Source organism: Macaca thibetana, chromosome 16 (assembly GCF_024542745.1).
Source record: "Macaca thibetana thibetana isolate TM-01 chromosome 16, ASM2454274v1, whole genome shotgun sequence".
Lineage (NCBI taxonomy): Eukaryota > Metazoa > Chordata > Mammalia > Primates > Cercopithecidae > Macaca > Macaca thibetana.
Genome location: NC_065593.1, coordinates 44619106 through 44642146, shown reverse-complemented (window position 1 = coordinate 44642146; position 23041 = coordinate 44619106). Strand labels below are relative to the sequence as shown.

General features: G+C 50.1%; 4 protein-coding genes across 37 annotated transcripts in view; 2 read left to right on the top strand and 2 right to left on the bottom strand.

Annotated features, from left to right (window-relative positions):
• Positions 1–4460, top strand: part of ACSF2 (acyl-CoA synthetase family member 2) — a 48829-nt gene extending 44369 nt beyond the window's left edge. Inside the window, exons 11-16 of the mRNA XM_050765074.1 lie at positions 832–939; positions 2233–2384; positions 3475–3616; positions 3704–3814; positions 4008–4076; positions 4311–4460. Coding sequence (XP_050621031.1) covers positions 832–939; positions 2233–2384; positions 3475–3616; positions 3704–3814; positions 4008–4076; positions 4311–4361 — 633 coding nt within the window. The 3' untranslated portion in view covers positions 4362–4460. The remainder of the gene's footprint in view (positions 1–831; positions 940–2232; positions 2385–3474; positions 3617–3703; positions 3815–4007; positions 4077–4310) is intronic.
• MRPL27 (mitochondrial ribosomal protein L27) overlaps positions 1–23041 on the bottom strand; it is a 464439-nt gene that overhangs the window by 97264 nt on the left and 344134 nt on the right. The window contains exon 1 of one of the 33 annotated variants that reach the window (XM_050765137.1): positions 16283–16287. The exons of 29 other annotated variants lie outside the window; for them this stretch is intronic. The gene's annotated coding sequence lies outside the window, so the exon portion shown is untranslated. Of the gene's footprint in view, positions 1–4; positions 15–4786; positions 4797–9246; positions 9257–16282; positions 16288–23041 lie in introns of those variants that run through there. 3 more of the 33 variants (XM_050765126.1, XM_050765111.1, XM_050765129.1) reach the window with 3 other exon arrangements.
• On the top strand, positions 8212–15642 carry RSAD1 (radical S-adenosyl methionine domain containing 1). 2 transcript variants are annotated; one of them, XM_050765088.1, is made up of 10 exons: positions 8212–8425; positions 9031–9164; positions 9282–9486; positions 11792–12157; positions 12358–12421; positions 13018–13165; positions 13381–13435; positions 14116–14219; positions 14417–14566; positions 14848–15642. In XM_050765088.1, exons 1-9 carry the CDS (start codon positions 8291–8293, stop codon positions 14532–14534), a joined length of 1329 nt encoding a protein of 442 aa, XP_050621045.1. In that variant the 5' UTR covers positions 8212–8290; the 3' UTR covers positions 14535–14566; positions 14848–15642. The 2 variants fall into 2 exon arrangements, with proteins under 2 accessions (XP_050621045.1, XP_050621044.1); XM_050765087.1 differs by having other exon boundaries at positions 8234–8425; positions 14417–15642.
• LOC126939624 (40S ribosomal protein S11-like) lies at positions 20668–21207 on the bottom strand. The gene has a single exon (XM_050765094.1). It carries the CDS (start codon positions 21191–21193, stop codon positions 20720–20722), a length of 474 nt encoding a protein of 157 aa, XP_050621051.1. The 5' UTR covers positions 21194–21207; the 3' UTR covers positions 20668–20719.

Here is a 23041-nt window from a genome sequence, read left to right as displayed (position 1 = left end):
CTCTCCCCTTACCCAGTACCCTCGTGTTGGGGCCTGATTTCCAGCGCCTGCTCTTTTCCCAAACCTCTCTGCCCCTTGCCTCTAGGATAGGGGGGTCATACTTGGCCTAGACTATTCCTTGATGGTATTTAGGCTTCTCCAAGGCTGGCTTCTGGTTTTTCTGTTGCTCAGGCTTTCCAACCACTGGAAATGGGGGAGGTGGGGGAGGGGTGCCACTGGTTTTTAAAATCACTGCTTACGTTGTTTTTTATTTTGATGGAAATAAATTCACGGGAAACTCTCCAGAGCTTGGGGGACGCCTGCCCCAAGGCCAGGCACTTGTTCAGGGTTTGCGGAATGGGGAGGGGGGTGGGTTGTGTTTGTGCCACTCCTAGCTGGGCCAAGGCAGGCTGGCTTTCTCATCAAGTATATGGGGCCTTTGGCTTGGAAGCGAGGGGCAGGGGGTGTGGCCTGAAATCAGGAAGGTGGGGTTAAGGCAGCCAGGGGATTGGGGAGAGAAGGGTGGAGTGATGGTAATACCGGAGCCACAGGCACAGACAGGTGGCTGCTCCAAGGAAACGGGGCACTGAGAGAGCTCCAGCTGGAAGAGAATGGTGTCCCTGCTCTCAAGTTTCCTTCAGATCTGGGGCCCTGCAGAGATCTAGCCTGCTCACTCCCAGCATCTCTGCCTCCTGACCCCAGGCCCCTACCAATGAGGTCTCTGTTTCCATCATTCAGCTGCCCTCCACTTTCCCTTTTCTTTTATGAATTCCTTCCCATTTCCCCAGATAGCTCACCCGATCCCTCTGCATGCGCTGAGCCCTCTTCAGGCACCCTTTCTGGACCCTCTAGGTTGCTTATGGAACCACAGAGAACAGTCCCGTCACATTTGCGAACTTCCCTGAGGACACTGTGGAGCAGAAGGCAGAAAGCGTGGGCAGAATTATGCCTCACACGGAGGTGAGCCCCTGACCAAGACTCCGAAGCCCCACCTCCCATCACCCAACTGGGGTGCACCCAGCTGGGACATCTGTTGCTTTTAGTGAGAGAGCCAAATGGCTCACTCAGGATGCCTAGAGCTCCCCAGCAGCAGCGGTGTGCTAGGCCTGGCCTGGAGCGTTCTCTGTGGGCTAAGCATGAAAGGGGGAAAGCTGGAACGGTGGCTGTGAGCCGCTGCCAGCTGAACTTCTCCGCAGCCTCCCTTCCTGTCTGAGGTGTGTTTTTGCCAAGCCCACTGTCTGTTTCAGGGCAGCCAGGGTAGCCTCAAAGAGAAGCCAGAGCACAGAGAGTTTTCCTACATAGCTTCTTTTCCTCCAGTGGTCCCCGCCTCTCGCTTTAGCAGAGTTTCTCTTCTTGCTTGGCATAAACACTTCATTTCTCAAGCAGCCTATCCCTTTAGGGGGGTCCCTTTGCCCCTCAAAGGTTGCCCCAGAGTGCATCTCAATCTTAAACCCCAGCCATACCTCCTTTCCTGCTCTAACACTGGGGCTGTGCCAGCTGGCTCCTGATTTCCCCTGCACCCTTCTGCTCCCACCCCTGGGGGATTGCTGCCCCTGTGCACAAGTAGCTGCTTCTGCTGGTGCTGACCACTATCCTGGTGTGAATATGCCCTGCCCTCCCGCCAGAGCAGCCCTGTACCCAGGGTTTGAGTAGGGATGTGAGCCCCCTCCCGTGTGTCCTACAGCTGCACTGCCATTCTCACTAGGATGCTCACCTGGAAGGGAAACTGGGGCAGACATCACTTACCCCGTTTCACAGATGCAGACACTGAGGCACATGGAGGCTCAGCTTTCCTTGGCACAGTGGCCATGGCTCTTTGCTCTACCGGACTTTCAGACTCTGCCTCTCCTATTCACATGGTGTTGCCATGCCTTACCCTCTTTGGCTTATTTGCTGTTTAATGGGAAGTAAGAGGAGACTCCCTTCTCCTCTCCACAGTTTATAATTCTTCAGCTGGCTCTGCAGTCCACAGACCTCTTTCTTTGCAGCAGCTGCCTGCCTGCTCTGTTTCCTCAGCACTCCCAGCTTGGGCCTCAGCTCTTCTTTCATGCCCAGCTCAGGTCTCTGACTGGCTTTGGGTCGACTCTAGCCTTTGTTTCCCTTCTCTGGATGGGGATAGGCAGAGCCAGGGGGCCTCATTCCAGGTGCTTGAGTTGGGGGGTTGAGAGCAGGCAAAGCTCTCTCCATTTCCGAGGACCACCTATGCTGAAGCAAGAGGACAGGAAGCCCCAACCTGAGGCTGTCCTGTCCCAGGCCCGGATCATGAACATGGAGGCGGGGATGCTGGCAGAGCTGAACACGCCCGGGGAGCTGTGCATCCGAGGGTACTGCGTCATGCTGGGCTACTGGGGCGAGCCTCAGAAGACGGGGGAAGCAGTGGATCAGGACAAGTGGTATCGGACAGGGTGAGAAGGCAGGGCGGGGTGGAGGCTGGGGAGGCTGGAGATCTTGAGGCTGAGCCGGGAACATTAACCTGGCACCGTGAGGATGTGGGTATCAAGATGACCCCTCACATGCTGTAGACTTAATTTCCAAAATGTATATGGTGGGGATGATCATACATAGCACAGAAGAAATCAACTGGGTCATCATCCTACACCAGCAGCTGCAAAAGCTGAGTCCAGATTCAGTCACTCATACTCATTTGTTAGCTCAGCAAATTCTTATTAGAATTCCTTATGTGCTAGCACTGTTCTCACCGCTGGAGGTCCAGAGGAAAGTAAGATGAGAAGGATCCTTTTTTTGGAGGAAGACAGATGATGCCTGACATCGATAAATAACACCAAGAAAATAGGCTACGCACAGTGGCTCACACCTGTAATCCCAGCACTTTGGGAGGCTGAGGCGGGTGGATCACATCAGGTCAGAAATTCGAGACTAGCCTGGCCAACACAGCGAAACCCCACCTATACTAAAAATACAAAAATTAGCCAGGCATGGTGGCGCGTGCCTGTAGTCCCAGCTACTCAGGAGGCTGATGCAGGAGAATCGCTTTAACCTGGGAGGTGGAGGTTGCAGTGAACTGAGAACGTGCCACTGCACTCCAGCCTGCACGACAGAGCAAGACTCCATCTCAAAAACAAACAAACAAACAAAAAACACCAAGAAAATAAAATAGGGTTATAGGAGAAAGAGTGGCTGTGGTGGGGAGGGGAGCTTCCCTTAGATTGAGTGGACAGAGAAGATGTCAGGAGACATTTGAGTTGAGACCCGGAAAGAAGCCAGCTGTGAAAAGCATATGTATAGATATGTTGAGAGAGAGAAAGAGAAAGAGAAAGAGAGAGAATATGTTATAGGTATTGGTTTGTATTTGTCTGCCTCCCTTCCCCTTACTAGACTATTAATTCCAGAGACTGTGTCTTGTTCCTGCTATGTCTCCCAGAGTCTAGAGCAGTGGAAGACACACAGTAGGTGGTCAATAAATGTTTCATGAGTGAGCAAGCAAGTGAGTGAACAAGGCAGAGGTGACAGGTCGCCCCTGGGCTTTCCTTACAGAGATATCGCCACAATGAACGAACAGGGCTTCTGCAAGATCGTGGGCCGCTCTAAGGATATGATCATCCGGGGTGGTGAGAACATCTACCCCGCAGAGCTCGAGGACTTCTTTCACACGCACCCGAAGGTGCAGGAAGTGCAGGTGAGGCACCCGGCTCAGGTGAGCCCCCAGAAACAGGAAACACACATGAACCAGGTGATGTCTGATACTTTTCCCTGGCCCTGGAAGGTCGTGGGAGTGAAGGACGATCGGATGGGGGAAGAGATTTGTGCCTGCATTCGGCTGAAGGACGGGGAGGAGACCACGGCGGAGGAGATGAAAGCTTTCTGCAAAGGGAAGGTGGGAGCCTCCGCCCAACCAAGCTGATGCTGCTCGGTTCTTTGTTCGCCCACTCCTCTGCCAACCAGCCTGGGGTGGGGGCTGCTCTGCCCTCGACGAAGCTGACTCCCGGCCAAGCCAGCCCCGGTCCCCTTCCCATACCCCTGTGAGCTTGCCCAGCCTCACACCTTACCTCCCTCCCTCTGGTCTGCAGATCTCTCACTTCAAGATTCCGAGGTACATCGTGTTCGTCACAAACTACCCCCTCACCACTTCAGGAAAGGTGTGTAAGGTGAAGGAGACTGGGGAGGGCAGCCTGGGCTCTGGGGTCCCATGGGGCCCCACCTCTGTTTGCTTCAGCAATGGGTGTGGAGAGGCTGGCAGTAGGGTGACCAAGTCACCTAATCCTGGTTTGCCTGGGGACTTTCCCTGTTTTGGCACTAAAAGCCTGAGAAACCCCTTATTCTTGGGCATACCAAGACAGTTGGTCACCCTAACTCCTTTTTCTTTCCTCTAGATCCAGAAATTCAAACTTCGAGAGCAGATGGAACGACATCTAAATCTGTGAATAAAGAGGGAGGAAGGGTCTGCCCAGGCCCTCCTCCTGTCCATCCTCCGTACTCCCCTTGTCTGTCCTTGTGATTTGGCATAAAGAGCTTCTGTTTTCTTTGGCCTCTTGCTGGTGGGCTCTCTTGGCAGCTCCCATGGGATGGAGAAGGGAAGACACTGAGGGAAACTAGCACTTTCAGACCTCCTATTCCTTGTCATTGAGAGTGCAGAGCACCTTGATGTGGATTATCTACTTAATTTAACCCTCACCCTTGGTATCCCTTTGAGATACCAACCCATTTTTGTTGTTGTTTTTTGAGACGGAGTCACCCAGGCAGGAGTGTAGTGGTGCAATCTCAGCTCACGCAACCTCTGCCTCCCAGATTCAAGTGATTCTCCTGCCTCACCCTCCCACGTAGCTCGGATTACAGGTACCCACCACTACCCCCACTAATTTTTGTATTTTTAGTAGAGGCGAGGTTTCACCATGTTGGCCAGGCTGGTCCTCAAACTCCTGACCTCAAGCAATCTGCCTGCCTCAGCCTCCCAAAGTGCTGGGATTACAGGAATGAGCCACTGTGCCTGGCCCCAATTTTTTATTTTTAATATACTCTAATTTAATTCTTTTTCACATTGTTGCCAGATTAGTCTAGCAAGAAGTATTCTTTTATATATATATAACGGCTTGATTGAGATATAATTCACATACTATCCAGTTCACTCACCCCTCCCCCGTTTTTTAGAGACAGGATCTCATTCTGTCACCCGTGCTGGAGTGCAGTGACATGATCATAGCTCACTGCAGCCTCAAACTCCTTGGTTCAAGCAGTCCTCCCACCTCAGCCTCCTGAGTAGCTGGGACTGTAGGAATGTGCCACCATGTCTAACTAATTTTTAAACATCTTTTTGTAGAGACAGGATCTTGTTATTTTGCCCAGGCTGGTCTAGAACTCCTGGGCTCAAGCAGTCCTCCTACCTCAGTCTCTCAAAGTGCTGGGACAATCCACCATTTAAAGTATAGAATTCAGTGGTCTTTAGTATATTCACAAATGTGTGTAACTATCACCACAGTCAATTTTAAACATTGTCATCACCTAAGAAAGAAACCCCATACTCTTTAACTATTATCTCCCATCCCCAGCCCCCTTCCTCACCAACCAGCCTCATTTTTATTTTTTATTTGTTTTGATTGGTGAACCTGGGGCATCCCTAGTAGGCAGGGCCAGATAAAGCAGGTTGTACCTTGACCTAAGAAATAAAAACAGCTGAGTTCCAAAAGGCACATAGGTTCCCAGCTCACAGGAATGGAAACTTGCCTCCTGCCTGTCCCCTTACCTCCCAGCATGCCTGCCCCCTTACCTCCCAGCGTGCCTGCCCCCTTACCTCCCAGCGTGCCTGCCCCCGTACCTCCCAGCGTGCCTGCCCCCGTACCTCCCAGCGTGCCTGCCCCCGTACCTCCCAGCATGCCTGCCCAAAGCAGCAGCAGCCTCCTCTTAACTTTTTCAGAAATGAACATAGGTTTAAGGTACTTTCAGTACCAGACTCTAGGCTAGGTATTTTCACATTATTTTGTCTCCAAATCTTCCCAACAATCCTATCAAGTAGCCATTGGTCCCACTTCACAAATGACCCAACAGAAACTCAGGGAGGTTCAGTATCTTGCTCAAGGTCGCACCGCTGGATCAGAACCCAGCTGTCTGTTAAGCAGGTTCACTGCACACTGGTTACCAACTTGTCAAAGTCCAGTGAGGTGAACACCCACAAGTTACATAACGCTGAGTCCAGTGAGGTAAACACAAGGGACATGCAGTGTGTTTATTACCTATAGGTAGGCAGTAAGGAACAACAGAAGGCTGGGATTTATTTGGAGCTGGACCCCTAAGGCTCAGGAAAACTGCTGAGGCAGATGGGGGATGGACTGTCATCTGCGCATGCCCGACTTTTTTTTTTTGTTGGTTTGTTTGTTTGTTTTGAGATGGAGTCTCGCTCTTTTACCGAGGCTGGAGTGCAGTGGTGTGAACACCGGGATTCAAGCAATTTTCCTGCCTCAGCCTCCCTAATAGCTGGGATTACAGGCGTGCACTACCATGTCCAGCTATTTTTTTATTTTGTTTTTTTTTTAGTAGAGACAAGAGTTTCGCCATCTTGGCCAGGCTAGTCTTGAACTTCTGACCTCAGGTGATCCACCCGCCCCGGCCTCCCAAAGTGTTGCAATAACAGGTGTGTGCCAACACGCCCAGCCAGCCAGACTTGTACTGAAGTGAGGGACCCCAGAAACCAGCCTGCCCTTTTTTTTGTTTGTTTGTTTGATACAGAGTCTCACTCTGTCTCCCAGGCTGGAGTGCAGTGGCACGATCTGGGCTCACTGCAACTTCAGCCTCCCAGGTTCAAGCAATTCTCTGGCCTCAGCCTCCCGGGTAGCTGGGACTACAGGTGCACACCACCACGCCCGGCTAGTTTTTTGTATTTTTAGTAGACATGGGGTTTCACTGTGTTAGCCAGGGTGGTCTCAATCTCCTGACATTGTGATCTGCCCTCATTGGACTCCCAAAGTGCTGGTATTACAGGAGTGAGCCACCTCGCCCGGCTTCCGCCCTGGGTTTTATACCCTGAGGCCATGTGACATGTTGGGCTGAAGTGCTGAAGGACATCCTTTTTCTAGGGGGACTGGAACAGGGCATGGCTGTGCTGGCCAGACCTTCCTTCCCTCAGGATGTTGCATTCTCTGCACACTCTACAGTTTTATTTATTTATTTATTGAGACAGAGTCTTGCTTCGTCACCCAGGCTGGAGTGCAGTGGCATCGTCTCAGCTCACTGCAACCTCTGCCTCCCAGGTTCGAGGGATTCTCCCTGCTCAGCCTCCTGTGTAGCTGGGATTACAGGTGGCCACCACCACGCCTGGATAATTTTTGTATTTTTGGTAGAGACGGGGTTTCAGCATGTTGGGTAGGCTGGTCTTGAACTTGTGATCTCAAGTGATCTGCCCGCCTCAGCCTCCCAAAGTGCTGAGATTACAGGCATCTACAGTTATTCTCGAGAACTACAAGCAAGAAAGGAGGGGAGAACCAGGTCAGTTCAAGGCCACTGGGAGAACTGTCCTGCACCGCCTGCCTCTGAAGCCCATGATGTTTCTGCTTTGTGGGACAGTTCTTCAGGCGCCTGCTTCCCCAGGCGTTCCCCTGTGCTGTCTCTCCTGCACACACCATCTGACTGTCCTCCCAGCACGTACACCTCCAGATGCTTGGGTTGACCTGACCCAAAACAGTCTACTCTCCCGGCCAAGCCAATTGCCCCTGGGATTTTCTGCTCCTCCAAGATCCAGCGCATAGCCCTGGTGGTGGCTCATGCCAGTACAATCCTTGGTTACTCCGGATACTGAGGCAGCAGGATCGCTTGAGGCCAAGGAGTTCAAGACCTCCCCTCTCCCAAATATTTTTTAATGAAATTAAAAGAAAGATCCAGCCCAAGTGCCTCTTCTCCCCTACTGACTCCCACACTCTTATAACAGATGACCTCACAGCACTGGGCGCACGGCTCTGGTGTCCAGCAGGCAAGGAATTAATTAAGCCTTGCCTGTCCTGGCCGGTTGGCTTACCTGACAGAAGGCAACCTGGCTTTGCGCACCTAGATGTCCCCAGCGCCCAGTTCTGAGCCAGGCACGTCAAATGTCAAGGAATTGACTGAACTAAGAGCTCCTGGATGGGTCCGGGAACTCGTCCGGGCACACGGTGCCAAAAGGCAGGCAGTCCGCTCGGCGGACTGGGGAAAGAACCGACAGGCGGCCGCGGTGAGCGCCCGGGCGCCGACAGGTGGCGCCGCAGCCCCGGGCCCGGGCCCTCTCGGCGCGCGGTCACGCAGCCCCTCTTCCTTCCGCCGGCTCCGGACTCACAGTGAGCCCTGCGCGCGTCTCTTACTCGGGTCTGTGCCCCGCGCCACGCTGGGCGCCATGGCGCTCCCCGGAGCCCGGGCCCGCGGCTGGGCGGCAGCAGCCAGAGCGGCCCAGAGGCGCCGCCGCGTGGAGGGCGCAGGAGGGTCCCCGAGTCCTGAGCCTGCGGGCCGGCGCGCGGCGCTTTACGTACACGTGAGTAAGGGCGGGGGCGGAGCCCGCAGTGTGTGGCCGCATTGGTGGCCGTGACCGTGGCGGTCCAAAACCCAGGTGGCGGCTTGTCACTCTATGAACCCGCCTGCCGTGTTTCCGTGCCCCCGTACGAGGTCTGGGATGGGACCCGGTGCCTTGGCAGGGAAATGACTTGGTGCAGAAACCTGAAGTCTCTGCTTCTCACCAGCTCGGTGACTGACCAAATGGTTCAGATTTCACAACAGTTTTCCTCTTAGCAAGACAAATTTTTTTAAGAGCCGTGTTCTGATTCGGTAGCTGGGAAAATGGCCCGTAGGAAAATTGTATGCAAATTCTTTGATCCCAGAAAGAGCTTGGATTGAGTTCCTTCCTGACGTCTGCTGGTTGGAAGAGGCAGCGTAACAAAGGAGTGAGCCTCAGTTTTCTCACATTGAAGTGGATATAATAACCCCAGTGCGACTGCCTTGGGGAGTTGTGTGGCCTAGATGTCCTAGCTACTGTGGAAGGACCTCGGGATGGGGGTGGGGATGGGGTTGGGGATGTGTGCGACTAAACCCTGGAAGTGGCCAGGGCAGCTCTCACCGTGCACCTGCACCCACTGCCCCCAGTGGCCTTACTGCGAGAAGCGCTGCAGTTACTGTAACTTCAACAAGTACATCCCTCGCGGCGTAGAGGAGGCTGCCATGCAGAAGTGTCTGGTGACCGAAGCGCAGACGCTGCTGCGGCTCAGCGGGGTGCAACGGTGGGTAGTGGGGGCTGTAGGCAGCGTTTTGGGAATTATTTGGAGGAGTAGTGGGGGATAGGTGCAGGCATCCCCGAGGGCTCCCCCAGGTCTCATTTCTCCATCCTCTTTCCCCAGGGTGGAGTCTGTGTTCTTTGGTGGGGGGACTCCCAGTCTAGCCAGTCCCCACACGGTGGCTGCTGTCCTGGAGGCTGTGGCACAGACAGCCCACCTGCCTGCAGACTCGGAAGTCACATTGGAGGCTAATCCCACTTCAACTCCAGGCTCCAGACTGGCAGAGTTTGGGGCAGCAGGGGTCAACAGGTTGTCCATAGGCCTCCAGGTAACCCATGGCACCCAGCCCATCCCAGTGCACCCTGCCCTTCAGTGCTATCTCCTCTTTGGTCACATTCATTCATTGGACAGACATTGATTGAGCACATTCTGGGTGCCAGGGACACAGTAGGGCCTAGTGTGACACTTTTGTAACTCCTTAATTGTCTGCTGCTGTCATAGAGCACAAACTTCATGAGAAAGGATCAGGTGTGGCTTTTCTATTTCAAGCACCCACCATAGTGCCTGGCACATTGTAGGTGGTCAAAAAGGATTTGCTACGTGACTGGAGACATGGGGGATGCAGACATGTAGCCAGATTATTGCAGCATGGTAAATGCCACCTGTAAAGGGAGTCTCTATAAAAGGCTTCCGGAGTACAACCTGAAGGGAGGTCACTCTGATGAAATCACTGAAACTTTTCTGGAGGAGATGATGTTTGAATGAAGAGGAGTTCACCAGGTGAGGGAGTGTGGGGGAAACGACACAGGACATGGAAGAGCCTGGCATGTTTTGGGGGAGCTGTGAGTCATTCCTTGTGACTGGAGAGGCTGGAGACAAGGCTGCAAGGTAAAGTCCAAAACCTTTGATGTCTACTAAGGAGTCTGGGTTTTGTCCTAGTAATGATAGGTAGCCATTGAAGGTTTTTAAGTAGGGAGAAACCTTAGTCCTCTCAGGTTGAGCTCTGATATTTCCATAGGACTTCTGGGTTGTGGGCTTTGTTCTGATGGGATATACTGAGAGAAACACATCACTTCTAAGATATTCTTACCCCAAAGTGCATATCTTGAATCTAATTGTCAGGAAACCCTGAATTAAGAGACTTTTACAAAATTATTGTGGTAAAAACAGACAGCATGAGATCTACCCTCTTAACAGATTTTTAAATGTACAGCACTGTTAACTATAAGCAATGTTATACAGCCAATCTCTAGAAATTATTCATTTTAAATAATTCATTTAAATAATAATTATAATAATCATACATAATGTATTTAAATTCATTAAATTATGCATTTTAAACAACTGGCCTGTATTCTTCAAAAATGTCAATGTCATGAGAGACAAAGGCTGAGAATCTAAAGGAGACAAAAGAGACAGCTGAATACAATGTGTGGCCCCTGACTGGGGAGGAAGGAGGAAATTACTACAGTAGATGTTATTGGGACCATTAGCCAAATTTGAATATGACAGTGTATTATGTAATGGTGTTGTGTCAATGTTGCATTCCCTGAACTCTGTAATTGGATTGCGGTTATGTAAGAGAGTGTCCTTGTTCTTTAGGAAATACACACCTAAGTATTTAGAGGTTAGGGAGTATAATATCTATAACTGCTATTCAATATAGTGGCCACTAGCCACAGACTACTGAGCATTTGAAATGTGGTAAGTTAAATTCGCTTAAATTTAAATAACCACATGTGGCTACTACCTTTCATATTGGACAATACAGATACTGAACATTTCCACCATTGCAGAAAGTTCTTTTGGACAGTGCTGGTTTATAACTTAACTATGATTCAGCATAATCACATGTATGTATGTTTAGAAAGAAATCTGGACAGGCCGGGCGCGGTGGCTCACGCCTGTAATCCCAGCACTTTGGGAGGCCGAGGCGGGCGGATCACAAGGTCAGGAGATCGAGACCACGGTGAAACCCCGTCTCTACTAAAAAATACAAAAAATTAGCCGGGCGCGGTTGTGGGCGCCTGTAGTCCCAGCTACTCGGGAGGCTGAGGCAGGAGAATGGCGTGAACCCGGGAGGCGGAGCTTGCAGTGAGCCGAGATCGCGCCACTGCACTCCAGCCTGGGCGACAGAGCGAGACTCCGTCTCAAAAAAAAAAAAAAAAAAAGAAAGAAAGAAATCTGGACAAATGGTGAATCTAGATGAAGGTTTTTTTTTGTGTGTGTGATGTCCTTTCAACTTTTCTATAGGCTAGAATTATTTAAAAATGAAAAGTAAAGTAAATAAAGACTGTTAATTTTGGAGTCGGACGGTCCTAAATTCCAGGTCGAACTTTGCAACTACATGGCCTTGGGCAAGTTGCTTAACACCTCTGAACCACAGTTTTCTCATCTGTAAAGTAGAACTAATATTGGAGGGTTACAAAGGAGGTTACAAAGATTAAATTAGACACTACATAAAGGTGCTTCGCACATAGCAACCCTTCTGTGAAGGGCAGCTCTTGGTGCCAGCCTTCCAGCTCCTGCCTTCCAGCTGCCTGCCACATGCTGTGTTCTCCCTGTTTCTGTGTCTACAATGGGGTGGAGCGTTCTTTTCTCTCTCTGAGCTTACACCCACCCTCTTTTCCCAGTCCCTAGATAACACTGAGCTCCGGCTGCTGGGACGGACGCACTCGGCCTGCGATGCTCTGCGGACGCTGGCAGAGGCCCGGCGCCTCTTTCCCGGGCGTGTGTCTGTGGACCTCATGCTGGGGCTGCCGACCCAGCAGGTGGAGCCGTGGCTTGGGCAGCTACAGGAACTGCTGCACCACTGTGACGACCACCTCTCCCTCTACCAGCTGTCCCTGGAGCGGGGCACCGCACTCTTCGCCCAGGTGCAGCAGGGTGTCCTTCCAGCCCCTGACCCGGAGCTCGCAGCTGAGATGTACCAGAGGGGCCGGGCTGTCCTTCGGGAGGCTGGCTTCCGCCAGTATGAGGTGTCCAACTTTGCCCGGAATGTAAGTTCTGGGGCTGGTGGCTGGAGGTGGAGGATGAGCAGACTGCAGTGTGACCAGGGCATTGTGACCTTCTAAAGAGAAGGATCCTGACTGGGTGCTCTCAGGCCTGAGATGGTGGGACATTCTAACCTGGGGCCCCTTACCTAAGCAGAAACTAGACCCACCCTCTTCACTCTGCACTATTTCCTCCCTCCCCGCAGGGGGCGCTCAGTACCCACAATTGGACTTACTGGCAGTGTGGTCAGTACCTTGGCATTGGGCCTGGTGAGTCCTGTGAACTACAGAAAGAATGACTCAGGAGAGGAGTGTCGTGGCTGTGTGATCTTGGGCCACATTAACCTCTCCAAGCCTCTATTTTCTCATATGTAAAATGTGGCAAAAAAATAATACCTCCCTATAGAACTGTTGAGCATGAATTATAAGGGGCTTAATGTCGCACCTTGCACTGCAGTTCTCAGCCTTTAGTGTGTGTGAGAATCTCTTGGAGGGCTTGTTAAAACCCAGGCTGCTGGGCCCCACCTCCAGAATTTCCAACTGGACAGGGCTGGAGGAGAGCCTAAGAATTTATATGTCTTGGCATTTTGGGATAGATGATTTAAAAAGAAAAAAGAGAAAAGGGCCTGGTGTCTCGTGCCTCTAATCCGAGCTACTTGGGAAGCTGAGGTGGGAAGATCACTTGACCCCAGGGGTCCAAGATCAGCCTGGGCAGCATAGTGAGATACCATCTCAAAAAAAAAAATAAAAAGAATTTACATTTCCAGTGTGTTAGAGGCAGTTGCTCTAGGGAGCACATGATTTAAATCTGGTAGGCACATAGTATTAACAGCCATTAATGTGGGGATGGTTGTTGATGTTGTCAGGGGCCCATGGGCGATTTATGCCCCAGGGGGCTGGAAGCCACACCCGGGAGGCTCGCATCCAGACACTGGAGCCTGACAACTGGATGAAGGAGGTGATGATGTTCGGCCATGGCACCCGGAAGCGTGTCCCCCTGGGCAGGCTGGAGCTGTGAGCATCCAAGGGCACAGGGCTCTCCCCCAGGGTCCCCACACCCCAGGACCACCTCTATTTGTACATCTTTTATTTCCTGCCTTGCCTTGGCCCCTGCCCTGCCACATACTGTATGGTCCCTGTTAACCTCTAAATGCATCCCAGTGAGGAATTTGGAGAATGGGAGGCCCACAGGCCTCCTCTCTAAGACTCCTTGATGATTTTTCTTTGAGGCTGGAGGAAGTTTTGGCCCTGGGTTTACGCACCGATGTGGGGATCACTCACCAGGTAAGGAGTTGGGATTCTTGCACACAACTCTCTCCTAAGTCTTGCGGAATCAGTGCCCCTCCCTTTCACCCCCCGACACACATACACCTCCAATTTCTGTGAGATTGGCAGCTAGAAGTGGGGCCCGGGTCCAGCTGAGGCCTGATGAGCAGAAGCAGTGAGCAGTGGCGCATAGCTAAGAACCCGAGACCAGGGCTGCAGAGACCCAAGTTCCAGCCCACATTTTACTGCAACCTTGGACACAAATCCTTTCACCTCTCTCAGCCTCAATTTTCTGAGCTCTTTGAAGCAATAGATAGATAAAAGGTTTCCACTTGTTTTTAAGGAGCACTGAAACCTCTCATAGGAAGCACAGTAGATAATGATCAAGCAAACCCAGAGCTTCTCTGGATAAAGTCAGAGCCATAAAGCCCTGGCTGGAGCTGGCTGAGAGGGGAGGGAAGAGAGGAGGAATAGAGGAAGGTCTGGCCTGGCTGGAAGCTGGGTTCCAGCCTCAGTAGAATAGGAGTGAAGGTGCCCTCCTCCCTGCTGGCCCATTGGCCTGGTTCTGGTTTCATGCATGTCAGCTGCTGAGATCTCCATGCTGGGCTGGACCCTCCCCTACCTCTCTCCACACCCCAACTACGTGGCCCAGAGTAGCCAGGCCAGCTCCCCCACCTCTGACCCTCTGGCTTCGCCAGCACTGGCAGCAGTTTGAGCCCCAGCTGACCCTGTGTGATGTGTTTGGAGCGAACAAGGAGGTGCAGGAGCTGCTGGAGCAGGGCCTACTGCAGCTGGATCACAGGTGTGTTGGGGGGTGCCAGGCAGAGGGGGCTGAGGCATCTCAGGGAGCCCTGACTACAGCTCTCCACAGACCCAGGAGAAGTGAGAAAGACTGACTGGTAAGGAGGGGCCTGCGGGTGCTGGGGGCTTGGCCCTGCTGGGGGATGGCTTGAAATTGGTAAGATGAAGTAGTCACCTTCAGGCCTCTTGATTTTCCAGGGGTCTTCGCTGTTCCTGGGAGGGTCTGGCTGTGCTGGACTCTCTCTTGCTGACCCTCCTGCCTCAGCTCCAAGAGGCCTGGCAGCAGAGAACCCCCTCCCCTGTGCCAGGAGGATGACCAAATGTTCCTGTGTTCCAGGGTAACTCCAGGTGGGTTTTGAGAGCTGGGTCGGTACTTCAGACATCTCTTCTCCATTGTCAGGTGCCGTCTCTGCTCTATGTGGTCATTGCCCCCTGGCATCCCCAGGGGAATGGCAGCAGTGAGGTAGATGGGAGGATATTTCTGGTCGGGGAACTGGCATCCCATTCAGCATCTCAGGACTCACAGGCCAGCATGTGTTCCATGGCTAGGAATTGCTTACCACCCACATCAGCTTCTGTTTACCTTTTTGGCATTAAATAATGAACAGTGTTTGGAAATCTTTCTACAGGAAATTACCTCCCCAAGAGAAGCCTTCCTTACTTTGGAGTAAGGTCCTACGACAGCTGGATGAGTCAGGAAAACCATGTCCCCTCTAGGTATTATTAATATAAGCAGGAAGGGATCTACTATAGGAATGAAGTATTTATAAAACCACTGAAAGGGATAGAGAAGTGAAAATTGGAGAAAGCCAGTAGCAACTGTCAGAAATCAGCAACGTGCAGGAGGCACAGAAAACTCCTGCTGATGGTCTTAGCTTCCAGCTGCACAAAAGCAGATGATGTACAGGAAAATGCTCAGAAGATGCTCCAAAACTCATGCCTACTGTCTGCTACTGCTGGAAAAGGAATCATGATTTCTAGAAGTGCCTCTCATTAGTGGACTTTAAAGCAAATCCTGGCTGGCAGGAAATTCTGAGGAATATAGTTCTTAGGCTTCCAGCCTCTACTATGCAGGAGAGAACACAGAAGGACTGATGTATGTTGGTGGATCCATGGATGTGTCCAGCACAGTGGCCTGCTGGACTCTGAGAACTGGAAAAGATCAGAGCAAGCCTTGCCTCTTATCTTCGGGAAACCAGAATAAGTTTGGGGTGGTAGGAGCCATACAGACTCTCCTGAGTCCCCTAACCCACTTCCTTCCCCCTGTGCCTTTCCTTTGAGAGTGAAGGTGGGTGGAGTTGCCCAGAGAAAGGGGAGAGAATTCAGGAAAGACCCAAAGTGTTTGTAATTCTCCTTTGTCCTTTTACCTACAGAAATGGTCACATGGTTCTATTCAATAGCCTAATAAACACATCTGGAGCGTGCCTTGACTGTGGTCCTCTCCTTTGTCTGAGCTCTTTCCTAGAGTGTGGAATACTGATTTCGGGACTAGAAGCTTACCCTAGGGCTGAGATTCCTTTCCCCACTCACTACATTTTATTTTGAAGGATTTCAGACCTACAGAAAAGATGAAAGAATAGTTCAATGGAGGCTATATATCCTTTGTCTATTATGTATCCGTAAAGTCTGGAAATAGGCAAATATTCATAATGCCATCAAGAACATCTTCAATCTATTGAAAAATATGGTAGGCCAGACGGGGTGGCTCATGCCTATAATCCCAGCACTTTGGGAGGCCAAGACGGGGAGAATCACTTGAGCCCAAGAGTTTGAGACCAGCCTAGGCAACATAGCAAGACTGTCTCCAAAAAATAAAATGTTTCCAGACTTCGTGGTCACCCTATAGATTCATCAATTGTTAATTTTTGGCCACACTTACTTCATCTTTAGATAAATATGTGTGTATAATTTTTTTTTCTGAATAATTTAAAAGTTGTAGACATCAGGCCAGGCACAGTGACTCACCCCTGTAATCCCAGCACTTTGTGAGGCCGAGGCAGGTGGATCATAAGAGGTCAAGAGTTCAAGACCTGCCTAGCCAACATGGCAAAATCCCTTGTCTACCCCCCCGTCCCCCAAAAATACAAAAATTAGCCGGGCATGGTGGCATGCACCTGTAGTCCCAGCTACTTGAGAGGCTGAGGCAGGAGAATCGCTTGAACCTGGGAGGCGGAGGTTGCAGTGAGCTGAGATTGTGCCACTGCATTCCAGCCTGTGACAGTGAGACTCCGTCTTAAAATAAATAAATAAATTCATTAACTACATACAATCATAGACAATTTTAGCCTTTCTCCATTAAAAAAGAGCTTTTCAGTTTTTAAAGGGCGATACTTTTTTTTTTTTTTTTTTGAGACAGGGCCTCACTGTCGCTGAAGCTGGAATGCCATGACCACAGCTCACTGTAGTTGTGACCTTTCAGGTTCAAGCGATCCTCCCACCTCAGCCTCCCAAGTAGCTGAGACTACAGGTGTGCACCACTATGCCTGACCAATTGTTAAGTTTTTGTAGAGATAGGGTCTCCCTATGTTTCCCAGGCTGGTCTCAAACTCCTGAGCTCAAGTGATCCTCCCACCTTGGCCTCCCAAAGTGCTGGGATACAGATGTGAGTCATTGTGCCTGGTGAAGGGGTGATACTCTTAACCCGGAAGTTGTATCTTACATGTGTGAGACAGAGGGAGTGGGGAGGGGCATTTTCCTGGGAAGAGGCTCCATAAGTTTCATACCTTATGTCATAGGGTACCATGATGCCAGAAGTAATCCAGTACCACTGCCAAATGAGGCATGCTAAGCTCAGCCTCTAGCTGAGTGACTAAGAATGGGGCCTCCCCACCTCTCAGGTAAGCACGTGCGCTTCCCATGTGCCCAGTGGGTGTGAATATCAGTCCTTCCTTGACCCTGTGGTAACTTGGTAAGTGTTACTACCTCTCCTTTATTCATGAAATATTAAGCAAGCACAAATGGTGTGCCAGGGACTGCACTGGGCATGCAGGGGGGAACAAGACCTGTCCTGGCCCTCAAGGCACTCATTGCCATGTTGACAGATGTGTAAAGAGATTAATTCCAGGCTTGTCAGTCAAGGTGTGCAGGCAGGTCGTGGGAGCCAGGAGCATGTTTAGTTCAGAGGGACTAGGAGCAGGACAGGAGAATACCCTTTTCTTACCACCTCCATTGGCCCTGCTGTCCTGGAAAGCCTGGCCCTGGGGCAGCCTGTGGGGTGACCTGTACTGCTCAGGGAGCTGCTTCCTGAGACTTCGCCTGATCTTGACATTCAAGAAGCCAGCACGGGGCTGAGGCAGGTGCACCATCAGATAACCTGGGACCACTCAGGTTTCTCCCAGCTGCCAGGGCTCGTGCCACCTGAGATGTCCGGGCCCTCCCTGCCAGGACACCTCATGAGGCCTGTGCAGAGGAGCTGGGTAGGAGCCAGGGCCAAATGGGGGTGGCACAGATCACCTTCTGTGACTCAGTCTAGGCTTTCCTTCACCAGATGAATCAGAAGCTCCTGGAGTTGAAGCCCTGGAATCTAGTTTTTCAATGCTCATAGATGACCCTAGTGACCATTCCCTTTTGGGAACCCTGATTATAATCATTTTTTGCCTTCCATCCCAGGAGACTGGGGGCAGGAGGAAAGGGAGACATGGCTATTTCCAGTGTCTCATGACAAAGTGGGAAGGGGGGCCTTCATTTCATATCCCAGCCCTTCCATGGCTCATCCATCGGGGGCTTCTCCTCCCCCATAGTGGGACCTGGGTTGTCATCTTTTCACCTGCCCTACATGGACATGAGTAAAAGGGGTGAACAACCCCCTCTGGTGATGAAGTTGGGGACGTGTAGTACATGTGGGTATGCGGTTACAGCTTGAAGCACCAAACCTTCTGCGTGCAGGTAGAGCACTGATCATTTGAAAGTCTTCCACCTGAGCCACCCCTCCCTGCTGCCGAGTAGTATGAGGTCGACAGGACAGCCCTTTTCATTTCCATCTTAGATAGGGACATTCATGGAGGCTCTCTAACTCAACTCAAGTCCTATAAGCAGTAAGTAGAAGGCCTGGCATAACACTTCTGAGCATCTAGAACTTTCTGTCCCATCATTGTTTTCTCCTTGCTGTAGGTCAAGGTCAGGTGGTCTGCCTCTTAAATTAGGCAAAGTCCAGACCTCTCAAATTTGGGGGCAGGGAGGGTGAGGGTCTCACTGTGTCCCCCAGGCTGGAGTGCAGTGTTAGGATCGCAACTCACTGCAGCCTCAAACTCCTAGGCTAAGTGATCCTCCCACATCAGCTCTCCAGCCCCTAGTAGCTGGCATCATGCCCGTGAGACCACTCACCTCTCCTCTCACCCCCTTCTGCAAAGAAAAGAACTTTAAATAATAGAATGAAATCACTGTGTGGTAGATTGTATTATGTCCAAAATATTTGCTACCCCTCCTTGGCTTGAGCCTCACCTGAGGGCCTGGGGAGGATTATATACCCCTACCTTGTTGAACCTGGAAGGGCCACGAAACGTGCCTGGCACTGGTTGTAAGAGCCGGTGGGTGGTCCATCAGCTGTTGCAGTGACCTGCAATGTTCACATGGAGACTGTTTAGTCAGCCTAGGTCCCAGGGTGAAGAAGATGGTCAGAGCAGCCAGCCACAATAGACACGAACGGTAGGGAGAAATTAGCCCCTGCCATTGTAGACCAGTAGACTTTCCAGTTGTTGCCGCACCATAGTTGAGACTAAACTGCCTGATTCAGTTTGTAATCCCACCATTTAAAGATTAGCTATTGTTAAGATTCTGGTGTGTATCTTAGCAGAATTTCTGATACACAAATGAATGTATTTAGATACACAATCTTACAAAAATGGGACAATACACATCTTGCTTTGGAGCTTTCTTGTCTTATCTAATATGTACTGAGTGTCTTTCCATGGTAAATTTATATCTAGATCCAATTTTTCAGTGTTGGGATTACAGTGTGGCTCCATAGTATACTGATGCACGGTTATGCCAAAAGATGTTGTTTTCCCAGTTTCGTTTCATTTCTTTTCTCCTCCCTTCTTTCCTTCCTTCCTTTTCTTTCTTTCTTTCTTTCTTTCTTTCTTTTTTTTTTTTTTTTGAGACGGAGTTTCACTTTTGTTGCCCAGGCTGCAGTGCAATGGCACAATCTCCACTCACTGCAACCTCTGCCTCCCGGGTTCAAGCGATTCTCCTGCCTCAGCTTCCTGAGTGGCTGGGATTACAGGCGCGCACCACCACGCCCAGCTAATTTTTTGTATTTTTAGTAGAGATGGGGTTTCACCATGGCCAGGCTAGTCTTGAACTCCTGACCTCAGGTGATCCGCCCGCCTCGGCCTCCCGCAGTGCTGGGATTACAGGCGTGAGCCACCCTGCCCGGCCCCTTCCTTCCCTTTCTTTCTCTTTTCTCTTTCTTTCTTTTTGACATCTCTGTCACCCAGGCTAGAGTGGAGTGCAGTGGCACAGTCACGGCTCACTGCAGCCTCAACCTCCTGGGCTCAAGCAATCTTCCCACCTTAGCCTTCTGAGTAACTGGATCCACCACACCCGGCTAATTTTTAAATTTTTTGTAAAGACAGGGTTTTGCCATGAGACCCAGGTTGCTTTTGAACTCCTGAGCTCAAGCAATCCTCCCCCACTTGGCCTCCCAAAGTGCTGGGATTACTGGGGTTACAGGTGTGAGCCACCGCACTCAGCCTCTAGTTCCTTTTTTTTTTTTTCTTTTTTTGAGACAGAGTCTTGCTCCCTCACCCAGGCTGGAGTGCAGTGGCGCAATCTTGGCTCACTGCAACCTCTGCCCCCACCGTTCAAACAATTCAAAATCAAACTCCCAGGCTCAAGTGATCCTCCTACCTCTCCATCCCTTTGTAGCTGGTACTACAGATGCACACCAGCGTGCCCAGCTAATTTTTAAATTTTTTACAGAGGTGCAGTCTCACTATGTTGTCCAGGCTAGTCTTTTTTTTTGGTGGGGGGGGGACAGAGTCGTACTCTTATCACCCAGGCTGGAGTGCAGTGGCACAATCTCACCTCACTGCAACCTCTGCTGCCCAGGTTCAACTGATTCTCCTGTCTCAGCCTCCCAGAGTAGCTGGGATTACAGGTGCCTGCCACTGTGCCCGGATACTTTTTGTATTTTTAGTAGAGATGGCTTTTCACTATCTTGGCCAGACTGGTCTTGAACTCCTGACCTCGTGATCCACCTGTGTCAACTTCCCAAAGCGCTGGGATTACAGGCGTGAGCCACCGCGCCCAGCCACCCAGGCTGGTCTTGAACTCCTGGCTTCAAGTGATCCTCCCACCTCAGTCTCCCAAAGTGTTGGGATCACAGGCGTGAGCCACTGCGCCCTGCTTAATTTTTGATAAATATAAAATCTGTGATGAACATGTTATGTAAATATTTTTATGCACTGGTTTGATCATTTTCTTTCTTTTTTTTTTTTTTTTGAGGGGGTGGAATGAGAAAATAACTTTATTTTATTGTGGGGAGCAGGCCGATGTCCAACCTCAGAACTTCTGGAACTGCTTCTTGGTGCCGGCAGCCTTGGTGACCTTGAGCACATTGAAGTGCACTGTCTTGCTCAGCGGCCGGCACGTGTCCACTGTTATGATGTCACCAATCTGGACGTCCCTGAAGCAGGGGGACAGGTGCACAGACATGTTCTTGTGGCGCTTCTCGAAGTGATTGTACTTGCGGATGTAGTGGAGGTAGTCTCGGCAGATGACAATGGTCCCCCGCATCTTCATCTTGGTCACCACACCAGAGAGTATCCGCCCTTCAATGGAGACATTACCAGTGAAGGGGCATTTCTTGTCAATGTAGGTGCCCTCAATAGCCGCTTTGGGTGTCTTGAAGCCCAGACCTATGTTCTTGTAGTACCACGGGAGCTTCTTGCCAGTTTCTCCCAGCAGGACCCTCTTCTTGTTTTGAAAGATGGTAGGCTGCTTTTGGTAGGCACGCTCAGTCTGAATGTCCGCCATCTTCCCGGCTGCCTGAAAAAGGCGGTTTGATCATTTTCTTAGGTTTAGGATAAATCCCAAGAAGTGGAATTGCTGACTCTAAGGATTTGCACATCCTTTGTTTGGATACACAATGCCAGGCTACCCCTCCAGGAAGCCTGCCCAGTTCACACTCTTGCCAGCCTGCTAGCGCTCTTTTCTGTACAGCCTCATCAGTAGCAAGCATGATCAGTTTTTCCAGATGATTCCAACTTGGAGAGCATTCCTTTTTTTTTTTTTTTTTTTTTTTTTTTTTTGAGATGGAGTCTCGCTCTGTCCCCTAGGCTGGAATGCAGTAGCTTGATCTTGGCTCACTGCAACCTCCGTCTCCCAGGTTCAAGTGATTATCTTGCCTCAGCCTCCTGAGTAGCTGGGACTACAAGTGCATGCCACCATACCCGGCTAATTTTTTTGTAGTTTTAGTAGAGATGGGGTTTTGCCATGTTGACCAGGCTGGTCTCAATCTCTTGACCTTGTGATCCACCCACCTTGGCCTCCTAACGTGCTGGGATTACAGGCGTGAACCACCGCACCTAGCCTGAAAAGCATTCTTGATCCTAGCTTTATCATCAGTACTGCCTTGGCAACTGTTTGGTCCATCTGATTAATCACTGCCAAGTCAGAAAGCAAAGAGGATACAACCTCTGGGACCACCTAGGTAGAAGACTGAGTTGGAACTCAGTCTAATTTCCATGTCTCGTACATTACCTCTGAGTTTCTGTTACTCAGAGGACCGCCTCCTGGGAGAATCCCAGGTCTCCCTTTTATCTTTCTCTCCCTGTTGCCCCTTCTCCCTGAGGGGATTTTTAAAGCCAATTTTAAAATAATTATTATGAAACAAATAACAAAATAGAAATATTGGATAGAATTCTAAATGAAAAAGAAAAAAGGATCACCCGTAATCAGTGGTCCCAACAAATTACATTGTTTTTATTTGCCTCTGTTCCCTTCCAGTCCCAGTCCAAATGCATGCCATATTTTTACCCAGATGTGACCCTGGCCCAGATCTAATTTTGCATTCTGTGCCTTTCAATTCTGTTGTCATAAGCAGTTTTCCACATTGCTACATGGTCATCATCTTATTCTCATTGTTGCACAATGTTCCAATGAGTGAATAATTTAATCATCATTACCCTAATGTAAGTCACTTACATGGTTGCTCAATTTCCCTATAATAAATACTGCCGTAGTGCATGCTTTTGTGGATATGGCTTCTTCCTTCATTTGAATTATTTCCTCAGGTCAATTCTCAAGAGTGAGATAGGTCAAAAGGCACGAAGGCTTTAATGATTCTTGGCATGAGAACTGGAACATTGTTTTCCAAAGGGTTTTTTTTCTTTTTTTTTTTTATTTTCCTGCTCAAAAGTTAATATATGCTATCTTTCAACCATATAGAATAAAGCAAAAATTCTACTACCCAGAAATTACCACTACTAACATTTGGCCAACCATCCCTCCAGGCATCTCTGGATATACATATCCATCTATATGTATAATCTGCATAGATATACATATAGATGTAGACATAAAAATAATTTTTCACAAAAGGGATCACATCCCCATGCCAGTTTTGCAACCTGCTTTTTTACTCAGCAACATGTCCTGGGTTTTTCTAATTGGTTCTGCCACCACCAGTGCCTAGGTGGTAGCAAAATGTAGTACAGCAATAGCTATAAGCCACGCACCGTACCAAGAATTTTATGTACATTAGCTAATTTAAGCTCTGCAGTAACCAAATGAGATAAGTTCTATTATCATCGTGCCCATTTTACAAATGAGGGAACAGGCTCAGAGAAATTGACTGCACAGGGTCACAGAGCTAGGGAGAGG